The 11,207-nt window shown below is 55.1% G+C and overlaps 1 protein-coding gene across 3 annotated transcripts; it reads left to right on the top strand.

Moving 5' to 3' along the window:
- Positions 1-7: 7 nt before the first annotated feature.
- GMEB1 (glucocorticoid modulatory element binding protein 1) lies at positions 8-11,001 on the top strand. 3 transcript variants are annotated; one of them, XM_064635210.1, is made up of 11 exons: positions 8-202; positions 1,492-1,653; positions 2,508-2,590; positions 3,517-3,641; positions 4,443-4,546; positions 4,963-5,117; positions 6,218-6,346; positions 7,003-7,140; positions 8,181-8,303; positions 8,941-9,635; positions 9,924-11,001. In XM_064635210.1, exons 2-11 carry the CDS (start codon positions 1,526-1,528, stop codon positions 10,038-10,040), a joined length of 1,797 nt encoding a protein of 598 aa, XP_064491280.1. In that variant the 5' UTR covers positions 8-202; positions 1,492-1,525; the 3' UTR covers positions 10,041-11,001. The 3 variants fall into 3 exon arrangements, with proteins under 3 accessions (XP_064491280.1, XP_064491282.1, XP_064491281.1); XM_064635211.1 differs by lacking the exon at positions 8-202 and adding an exon at positions 544-772; XM_064635212.1 differs by lacking the exon at positions 9,924-11,001 and having other exon boundaries at positions 8,941-9,825.
- The last annotated feature ends 206 nt before the right edge of the window (positions 11,002-11,207 follow it).

Here is an 11,207-nt window from a genome sequence, read left to right as displayed (position 1 = left end):
CGTGGCGGGGGCGATACCCTCGGCGGCCACCAGGCGGCAGCGCCGCGGGCCCCTTAAGGCAGGCGGCGGCCGGAAGTGCTGGCGGCCGAGGCCGCGGCGGGCGCTGCGCATGCGCGGGCGCTGCCCGGCCCGTTCCCCCCCGCTCCCCCCCCTCCCCGTTCCCCCCGTTCCTCAGCCCCCGGTTCTCGGCCGCTCGCCGACGGTAAGGCCCGGGAGGAGCCGGGAGGGGCCGTGCGGGCGCGACGGGGCGGGGCTGGGCTGGGCGCGAGGGGGCCCGGCCCCCGCCGTGAGGGGAGGGAGGGGTCGCTGCCGTACGTGCCGCCGCCGCCGCCGTGAGGGCGGACGTCGCGCGCCGCGGGGGGGCGGGCGGGGGGGGGCAGCGCCGTGAGGGGGGGGGTGGAGGGAGGAGAGGGGGGGCGAGACCACGCCCCCTCCCCCGGGCAGGCCACGCCCCTCGGGCGCCGCGCGCCGCCGGGGGGACCTGACCCCCCCCGACCCCCGAACCGCCGCTCGGGGACCCCCCCTGGGGGGACATGGGGAGGGACCCCCCCACCCCAGCCCTCACCAGCGCTGGGGGCGACCCCCGCCCGGGGCTGACCGTGTGCTGGCGGCCCCCCCGTGCCGGACATCCTGGGGAAGCCGCAGCCCCACCGCCCCTCCGGGGGTACCGGGCGGCCCTGGGAGGTTCCGGGGGGGCCTGGGTGCCCCCCGGAGCTGGGAGAGGCGCAGGGATCCCCAGGGAGCCCATGGCTGGAGCGTGGCCCCTGTGGTGGTGAGTCCCCAAGCTTGGGACATCGAGACCCCCGTCACCCGCCGGGATGTCCCGACCTGAGATCTCTGAGATTTAGATGGGATACTGGGAAGGAATTGTTCCCTGGGAGGGTGGGGAGGCCCTGGCACAGGTTGCCCAGAGAAGCTGTGGCTGCCCCTGGATCCCTGGAAGTGTCCAAGGCCAGGTTGGACAGGGCTTGGAGAAACCTGGGCTATGGAAGGTGTCCCTGCCCATGGCAGGGGGTGGGACTGGGCAATCTTTAACATCCCTTCCAACCCAAACCATTCCATGATTCTGACAGTCTGTCTTTCCCTGAAGCTTTTACACCCCAAAGGGGTGATCCTGGCCTCACAGCAGTCACAAAACCACCTCTGTGCCTCCTGCACAGCCACAGGAACATCCCCTGGGAGTGCAGCTGCTCTGTGACCCCCCTCCCTGCCAGGTTCTCCTGCAGCACCACAGTTTCTCCTGGGGAGGATCATCCCCAGGCATGTTCCTGGTAGCAAAGGATGGGAGCATCCCAGAGGTGGATCAGAGCATCCCAGGGGCTGGCTTGGAAACTCAAGCTCTTGCCAAAACCCTCCGTGTGGGTTTGCTTCCCTGGCCTCGGGGGTGCAGGGCCAGGGAGAGCCACCAGCTCGGGAAGTCAGGAGTGGGATGGCACTGGGGGGGGGGAGAATCTGCCTGTGGGATCTGTTCCCAGCTCTTGTGATCCACAGGGAGGAGGAAAACCTCACCGTGTTCATGTGAGAGATGGCGAATGCCGAGGTGAGCGTCCCTGTGGGTGATGTGGTGGTTGTACCAAGTGACGGGAATGAAGGGGAGAACCCGGAGGATACCAAAACCCAGGTGATCCTGCAGCTCCAGCCGGTGCAGCAAGGGTGAGTTGGGTGGCACTGGTGTGACTGGGAGGTGTGGGGTGCGATGGGGGTGGGAGGATCTGTGGGTTTTCCTGGCGTGGGGACGGAGCATCGCGGTGTTTTCCAGGGCTGTGTCGGGTTTGTGCCACACAGGGGAGAGGGAAAAATACAGCAGGAAAAAGCTTGTGTGTGTGACTGTCATGGGGCCTCCAAGGGCTGAAAGTGTTCTGAGGGATCCTGCCTGGATCGTGGCAGTGGTGCTGTCCCTCTGCAGCCCCGGGGTGGATTTTGGCCACGCTGCAGCTGCTGCACCTGGTGGTCTGTGTGTCTAGACTACCTGTGCCTCTGTGCCAGCTTTCCCCTAAAATAATCCTTAAATACAGTGAAGCTGGGACGTGGAGGGAATTTTGTGGCACCCTTGGTGCTTCATTTTCACTCTGGATCAATCAGGATGTGAAAAAACTGGCGCCAGGTAGATAATATTCACAGAGCAGGGTGGCTGTGGGCCTGGCAGTGACTCCCCTGTGTGGTCAGCCTGTGCTGCAGTGGCACACAGGGCTGGAAGGGACATCCTGGGACACTGTTCTCCTCTTCCTGCTGTTGTGGGTGACAGAGAGCAGAGGAGAAGGCACAGGGAAGACTGCAGAGCTGCCTCGGTGGTGCTGGCAGCATGGAGGGTGGGCTGACAGCACTGGGAACGCCTCTGCATGTGTCAGTCCTTGGGATTATTAGTGCCAAAAAACACTGCACCAGACAAAATCCACATCCTTCAAAGACAGGCAGAAGGAGGGAGCCGAAATTTTAACCCCGTGCTGTGCATTCCTGATTTCCCATGTTTTCCATGGTTTGTTTATGGATGGCCACTCTCACCACAGGATTTACCAGGAGGGCTCCGAGGCCAGTGCTGCCGTGGTGGCCGTGGAAACCCACACCATCCACAAGCTGGAAGAAGGGATTGGTGAGTTCCCCCTCAGCATGGACAGATCCCCTCCTGTGCAGGGCTGGTGTCTCCAGTCCGCTGCGCTTCCTTCTGGCTCTGCCCCTGCAGATGCTGATTCCCAGGCATGGATGTGGGTGCAGGGGCTGGGCATACTCTGGAATAAGAGTCTGCTGTTACTGCTTGGTCCCAAAGTCCTGGAAGTGAGATCCTGGCTCTCCTGCAGTGAATGGTAAGGGCTCCCACGGGGTCCAGGGGAGCCGGGATGTCACCCTAGTCGTGGTGTGCAGGCACTGGCAGCAGGAAGGATGGTGGTGAGGAATGATGGTGCCTGGAACCCCAGGCTCTGGTCGGTGGGTCTTTGCTGAAGCAGTAGCATGGTGGTTTGGGTTGGATGCTCAGAAGAGCCAAGTGCTCCCTGCCATTCCCTGAGCAGTGTGTGGGAAAAGGCTCCTGTCGCTGGGTGCTGTCACTAGATCTTGACTAGAGTTCTGCTTCCTGTGTGGGTGTGGGTCTTTTGGCAGTATTAGCAGAAACTCTATGTGTGAAGTGAATATATTATCAGTAAATATCTGATATTGCTGCTAAAGAGATACCAGAGCTCCAAGAATCTGAGAGAGATCTGTGCTTCAAATTTTAAGCCATTTTGTTGCCACAAAGATTGTTCTCATTGACACCTCCCCCTTACAGATGTGTTGGATTTCTGGTCTCATGTTCTCCTGATAGCTGAGCTTAATTTTGGGCATCATTATACCAAAAAGCAGATGCCAGTTGCTTTTGGAGTTAGTACGTGGAGAAGACTAAGAGAGGACTGATCCTGAACTGGGATCAGCCCTTTTTTTGCTTTCCCAAGTGCAGATCTCACAACCTGTGAGCTCCTGTCTCCTGCCTTGTGGGATTCGAGCCTCTTGGGTGGGAAGTCTCATTTTGAGCCGTTCTTCCCTCAGACCCCAGCACCCTGGAAACGAGCGAGGAGATCGAGATCGCCTACCCCATCACCTGCGGGGAGAGCAAGGCCATCCTGCTCTGGAAGAAGTTTGTCTGTCCAGGAATCAATGTCAAGTGTGTGAAGGTAAGGGGAAAACTCCCCATGGATTTCTTCTCTGCTTGACCTCCACAGGACTTCCTTACTTCTTGTGTTTCATCCTAATCTTGTCCTGGAACTGAGTGGCTTTGCCTTTGGATTGTTGGTGCTCGAGTTGTTTTTAGATGGGAAGAAGCATGGGAAGAGGAGAGGAGGATATCACACATCTTAGATTTCACAGCCATACTGGCCCTTGAGGAGGGATTGAAGGCAGGCAGGGGATGTGTGCTTAGATTCAGAGGAGCTTTGCTTCCTTCCCTCTTTCCCTCAGAGTCCTGGTACTCCACTCCTGTCACTTCCTTGGGGAGCAGGTTGCACTGGGAAGAGAAATCTTGCTGTTCCCTTTTCCCACTTGAGAGCGTGGCAGTGTGACAGCAAATACATCGAGTGAGCCCCATGTGCTGCTCCCCCTCAGTGGGAATTACCTGAGTCACTGGAGCAGGACAGAATGAATGCCTGAGGGAACACCTGTGTCAGCTGGAAGCTCCTGGGCTATTTGATGTAACAGGAGCTCCTGCAAGGATCTCCAAGGTGACATGTTCACAGGAGATGGTTCATACAGAGCCTTCAGGGCTGTTCTTGGTTAGACTGTGTGGTTTGAATGCTGATGGTGGCAGGCCATCCCTGCAGACATCCATCCTCGAGCTGTAGGAACTGCTGTGCCCAGGGGATCAAAGCTGGGAGGGATCTGAGAAGCAGCTCCTCTCTCTGAATGGAAGTGGGGCTGTAGACTGGCTGTGTCAAATGACGTTTCCCTGTTTGCTGAGCCTTTGTTTGTCTCGTTGTCAGTTCAATGACCAGCTGATCAGCCCGAAGCATTTTGTTCACCTGGCTGGGAAATCCACCCTGAAGGACTGGAAAAGGGCCATTCGCCTCGGAGGGATCATGCTGAGGTATCTGACCCTGTCCAGCTTCACCCCTGCAGCTGCAGGACCCCAAGCAGGCATTTTGTCTGCTTTGAAGTCCCCAGGAGGTCTCTTGGAGCCTCACAGTACCTGGCCAGCACCCTGCAGAGATCCTGGCCCTGTGGTGTGATCTAGGATCCCTCATCCTGGAAGAAGTGGCCTCACCTGGGGGTCCTGGTACTTGGTGGGGTGGAACAGGACTGGAGCCCTGCACGTGAAGCTGAGGGATGGCTTGTGTTTGCCATTTGAAAGCCTTGCAGGACGTTTTTTGTGCACAGAGTGGCCCTGAGGTCTCCCTTTCCGTGTCCTTCCCATGGCTGTAGCATTCCCATGTGGAACACACCCGTTTTGTCTCCAGGCTGAGCCTTGAGCTGAGCCTGGTTCTCTCCCCACTCCCTGCACAGGAAGATGATGGATTCGGGGCAGATTGACTTCTACCAGCACGACAAAGTTTGCACCAACACGTGTCGGAGCACCAAGTTTGATCTCCTGATCAGCAGTGCCCGAGCGCCGGTGCCGGGGCAGCAGAGCGTGGTGCAGACCCCAACCTCAGCTGATGGTAGGAAACCAGCTACCAGTGCCATAGGAATTCCTTCTCATGCTCCTCTCCCTCCCACCTTCTCCCCGGGCACAGCAGGGTGGTCCCACTGTTTTGAAGGAGACTGCTCTGGTTTTTGGGAAGGAAAGTGTGTCTTGTGTCTGCTCAGAGAGGTCTCGGCAGCATTTGTCAGGGAGCTCTGCTGTGCAGGACTGGGAGGGACTGGAAGCAGCTGGCATCAAGCAGATGCTTTCCAGAGGCAGCCTTGGGAGCCAGGAGAGGGATTGAGAGCCTTGAAGGGATCCCTATTCTGGGATCACTGTGTGAGCAAACGCCTGAGAGAGCTCGCACAGCGTTTTCCCATGTATTTCCCATTTGGGAATCTGTTACAAAGGCAAAAGCTGGGCTCATTCTGACAATGAATTTAGGGGTGCTGAGCTCCTCCAGAACATCCATGAACTGGGTGTGATGGCTGGACGTGATTTGATTGTCATTCCAACTGCAAATGCTCAGTGATCCCATGCTCTTTGCTGAGGTTAAGTCTATTCCCTATTTTATGGCATTGCTCAGCTGGGTGGGTTACATTTCTCTGAGTCCATGTGTGGGTTGGATGGAAGAGTTGTCCATAGGCTAAGGAGAATCTCCTGGAAAGTACCATGGCCATGTGGTAAAACCTTACAGTGGCTGCACATTGGCTTAGTCCCAAATTTGATCCAGATTGAGTCAGATCCATTTCCCTTCTATAAACCAGCTCGGACCCCCACTCCATCATTTCCTGAGGGATTAGGGTACCTCTGGAGTGCAGGGGTCCCTGTGGATGATACAAGATGAGAAGGTTGCCTGAGCCTTATTTGTTCCCTTCTTTATTCTGATCCCTTTCTGCTCTTTTGGTGTGAGGACCCCACTCTGCTTTTTGGAGGGCACATAGTTTTCCCTCCAGAACTCCCAGAGCCTTTCGCTGCCACAGCTCCAACAAGAAGCATTTGGTTGAAAGAAGCCAAGCACAAACTTGACCTGAGAGTGAAGGAGAGCTTCGGGAGGGGTGAGGGGGTGGGAATCAAAGCAGGGATCCAAGGCTGGCACTCCAGCTCCAGAGGGAGCTGACAGGGGCTCTCTGGCAGGGAGCATCACCCAGATCGCGCTGTCGGAGGAGAGCATGGAGGAGGGCATCGAGTGGAACTCGGCTCTCACAGCTGCTGTCACCATGGCCACTGAGGAGGGCATCAAAAAGGACACTGATGAGATCTCAGGTAAGCCCAGGCTGCTTGCTGGGTGTTTTCTTCCCCTCTCCTCCCCTTGTTATATGTTGGAAATCCTGAAAATAAGGAGAGTTTGAGCAGTGAGCTGTCCCCCAGCCCCTTGGCTATCCCAGCTTTTCCCAGACATCCAGGCTTCCTGCCAAACAGAACTCCTCACCACTGCAGGACTTCAGCCCTGGCCTCGTGGCTGATGGATGATCCCCCAGTTCAGATGTTACTAGTTACAGTGAGGGGCTTTTCTTAATTTATTCTAAGGATGTAAAACATGTCTGCCAGCCTGGAGCATGTTCCCTGTCAGCTCTCTGGGCTGTCTCTCTGGCTTGCATTCCCTCTTAGGATCAGTACAGAAGTTTAGCCAGAACTTCCTCAAGATTTTAAGCTCTGCATCTTGCAAAGATGTGAAATGAACATTTTTCACATCTTTGCCTTGGAAGTCAGGGAGCTGCTTGAAAACCTGCTCTAATTTGCTGCCTGAGTCTTGTTTTGCTTGCTTTGGGGTTGGTTGTTTCTTTTTCACATGTCCTGTCTACCCCAAACTGGAAGTCACCTTGCAAAGTTACACTTGCCTGAAAGGTTTAAGGTGGCCCTGTGGGGAAAATGCCAGTTGCTTGTACATGTTGACTTCTTTTTCCCCTTTTTTGTGCCAGAGGACACGCTGATGTTCTGGAAGGGAATAGCTGATGTGGGGCTGATGGAAGAGGTGGTGTGCAACATCCAGAAGGAGATAGAAGAAGTCCTAAGAGGGGTGCAGCAGAGGTTGGGGCAGTCTCCCTTCCAGATGACAGGTAGGTTGTGAGGAAGGAGCCTCCAAAGGGCAGCTGCAGGCAGAAAAACCTGGCAAGTGTCCATCCCACCATGTAAAGCTGGTGAGTCAGGATTGGGAACGAGTTCCCACTCATTAGCTGAGCTGTGGGAGCATAGCCTGGATGTGTTCTCAGCCTGCCCAGCTGTGAAGTGCCTTTGCTTCAAGGCACTAGGACACACCATTCCACCCTGTTCCCTGAGCAGAGTGACCCTGGCAGCTTGTTGGGACTTTGAGATGACTGTCCACAGCTCCCAGCCCTCATGGAAGCTCTTCCAGAGTCACTTCTTGGAGCAGAGTTATTCAAACACAGAGGGTCCTGTCCCCTCACTTCTCGTTCTGCTTTCAGTGGTGCCAGAAAACCTGGTTTTGGGGCTGAACCAGACGAGGGGAATGATCTGGGTTAAAAATAACTCCCCTCCCCTTTTTTAGGGTTATTTTTAACTTGGATCCGTTCCCTAATCCAGTTGGGCACATGCCCCTGTGAGCACCTCTTGTTGATGCTCTTCCTGAGAGAACATCCATGGAACCACAAACTTCATTTTACCCAGGATATTTTATTTTTTTTTCCTTAATTTTCTGATTTAACTTCAGGCTAGTGGATCTTTGTGTCTGGTAGGTGGCAGCTTTTGGGAGCTGTGAGTGATTGAAGTCAGTGGATTATAACAGACATTTTGCAAAGCTTTCAGTGGAGCTTGGCATGTTAATGACACTGTCAGCAGCATGGGGTGATGGTTTGTAGGTGGAGAGCTCGTTTGTATCTCTGTGATTGCAAATTATGCTTTCATTTGCAGCAGTTTGGAGCTGCTTGAGTGACACAGCTCTGTTCCTCTTGCTTTATCATGTGAATGGGATTATTTAGTCCTGGGATGTCAGAAGGATGAGGGAGCTGGGTCTGCCTTTGTCAGCCAGCCCTTGTGAAAGAACAGAGTTTTACAAAAAGCAGCAGAAAATTTTTGGTGTAATAGGAGCATCTTTTGAGTACCTGAGTCCTGCATGGGACTGAGCACCCTTTCCTTGCAGATGCCGCTGTCCTGAACAACGTTGCCCACACATTTGGTCTAATGGACACAGTCAAGAAGGTTCTGGACAACAGGAAAAACCAGACAGAGCAAGGAGAGGAGCAGTTTCTTTACACACTAGCAGGTAAAGTGCCTAATAAAGGTTCACATCCTGCTGCTGCTCTTGGGAACAAATGTGATTTTCCTTCCACACAACCTCAATGCAACTCCCTCCTCATTGTGTCGTATAGGATCTGTCCTTACCCCTGTCCTAGTCCCCTGCTGCCCTGGATAAATGAGGGAGCATTTATCTGTGCTGCTTCTGGCTCCCAGTGTTCCCACCAACAAGGGAGGAAGGATGGGGGTGAGGGAGATGTTTCATTGACCCCAGGTCCTGCTCCTGTGCCCAGTGCTGGTGCTTGGCTCTGGGAATGTGACTCAGCCAAGCTCAGGAAGCAATTCCAACTGTTCAGGGGGGTTTGTCCACTCTCCCTTATAGGTGGGTTTAGCTTGGGGAGCAGAAATGCCCATCTTCTTACCAGTAGGAGTAGCCAACAGGGATGGAACATTACCTGTGCCTTATCCAGGTGCTGACAGCTGGAACACTGACCTGTGTGGGTGGCAAGAGAACCTGACCTTATCTTTAAGTGTAGTTTGATCCCAAGGGAGATGCCAAGATCACGCTGGCTGGGTGTTTGGGTGTCCCCTGTCACCACCCTGGGGGGTGATGGAGCCCCAGGAGCTCCCGGTGTCCCCAGCCTGACGTGCCCTTCCCTTCACAGACCTGGAGCGGCAGCTGGAAGAGCAGAAGAAACTCGCCAGGGACCAGAAGGCCAAGTCCCAGACCATCCAGAACGTGGTGCTGATGCCCGTGAGCGCTCCCAAGCCCCCCAAGAGACCCCGCCTGCAGCGCCCAGCCTCGGCCACCGTGCTGAGCCCCTCCACCCCCCTGCAGCAGCCCCAGTTCACCGTCATCTCCCCCATCACCATCGCGCCCGTCGGGCAGCAGTTCTCCGTGGGCAACATCCCCGTGGCCACCATCAGCCAGGGCTCCAGCCCCGTGACTGTGCACACGCTGCCCTCCGGCTCCCAGCTCTTCCGATACGCCACCGTGGTGTCCTCCTCCTCCTCCTCCTCCTCCTCCTCCAAGACCAGCTCCTCGGACACGGTGACCCTGCACCCGTCCTCCAGCCTGGCGCTGCTGAGCTCGGCGGCCATGCAGGACAGCGGGGCCCTGGCCAACGTGGCGGCTGTGGTCAACCCCGTGGAGCTGGTGGCCATGGAGTCGGGCATCACCTCCACCATCCAGGCCGTGGAGGGCACCTCTGACGACGGGCAGACCATCATAGAGATCGACCCGGCGCCGGATCCCGAGGCGGATGCGGACGAGCCCGAGGGCAAAGCTGTGATCCTGGAGACGGAGCTGAGGACTGAGGAGAAAGTGGTGGGAGGAGACGTGGAGGACCACCAGCACCAGGTCCATAACGTGGAGATTGTGGTCTTGGAGGACTAGTGGGGAAGGCAAAGCATCAGTTTGGGGAAGAGTTGGGAATTTATCTTATTTCAGGCTTCTTTTTTTTGTTTTGTTAAGCATCTTTTCCAGCCACCCCATTTGTTTCCATGGATGTTTTCATTGTCCTGTATATAATATATATATATATATATAATTTTGTTTTTTAAAACAAAAAAAAATCTGGAGAAACACGTGAGACCTGGAAAAGGCTCCGTCTCCGTGGAGCACTGAACAATCCCCCCCTGTTTGCAGGGTCAAGGAGAGACTGGATCTCTGCTGGACAACCCAACTGGGAGGAACCAGCCACACACTTGGTGCTTCTGCTCTGGGGCTGCCCTGGCCCCAGAGACTTTATCTGAGAGACAATAACCAGTGGCTGGAGCGTGGATGTGGCTGTGGGAAGGGGTGACGGATTTGGGGTGGAACAGGTACCTCATTTGTATTTTTATTTTCCCCAGGGAAGGGAGTTCTGTTGGACTCTTCGCTGTCACCTCAACTGGGATTTTTTTATTGTTATTCTTGCTTTGGGGAGCCTGACAGTCCATGAATTTGCTGTCCACGTTCTCCTCCTCCTCTTCCTCCACACAAATTGTTTTTGTATCTCTATTTTTTTGTATTTGTTTACTCTCTCCCTTCCCGCTGCCCAGATAGCCCAGCTGCAAAGCCCTGGGGCCTCCTCTCCGGGTTCCCTGTATCCCAATCCCACTTCTTCCCGTGGCACTTTCCCCCCCATCCCTTTCCCTGCCTGGCCAGGCTCGGTGCTGCCGCTTGGAGACTCCGAGATCACTTTCAGCCTTTCACAGAAAGGCAAAAAAATACCAACTCAAGCTCAAACCCAGACCCTCCCCTTGGCTGCTCAGCGCCACAGGGACCTTTTTGGGGTGTACAAAGCATGTTGTGCTGTTGCTTTCCGGGAGAGCTGGATCCTGGATTGGGACAGCTTCTGTTTACACTGTGTGCTGAGGCTGCTCCGTGCTTGTTGCTACTCGTTTTGGTGGTTTTATTTTTGTATTATTATTATTATTATTATTATTATTATTTCTTCTTTCTTCCTATAATCTCTTGGCAGGATTAGAACTGGCACGTTGCTGAAATAATGTGCACCCCACTGTTTTCCCTCTTTATTTTTCAGTGGGAAGATGGAAATGGGGAAGCGCCGGGTGCCTTTAGAGCTGCGGAGGTTTGGGAGGGGCTGGGAGGGGGGAGCTGCTTGGCTGGAAATATTAAGCAAAACAACAGGCAAAGATAAAAAGAAACACACCTGGGGAGGGCGGGGGGAGGGCAGGAAGATGTGTTTGGCTATTTTTTTGCATTAAAAGGAAAAATGGAACTAAGCTCCAATGGTTTATTCGTGGAGAGGTGGAAGGCAGAGACTCCGTCACCTCCAGGATGGGATGGGCAAGGATCCCTCTGCCTGCGTTTGGGAGTGGTGGTTGCAGCTGCTCTGACCCTGGACTCTGGGAAGTGTTTCCTGGCTTGGGTTGGAGGTGGGAAGAGCAGTGGGAGCCAGATCCCATGTTCAGCCCGGAGGAGGGA

This window comes from Pseudopipra pipra, chromosome 24, assembly GCF_036250125.1.
Source record: "Pseudopipra pipra isolate bDixPip1 chromosome 24, bDixPip1.hap1, whole genome shotgun sequence".
In the NCBI taxonomy this organism is placed as follows: Eukaryota; Metazoa; Chordata; class Aves; order Passeriformes; family Pipridae; genus Pseudopipra; species Pseudopipra pipra.
The sequence above is the reverse complement of the archived record's forward strand: the minus strand, read 5'-3'. Positions and strand labels throughout refer to the sequence as shown.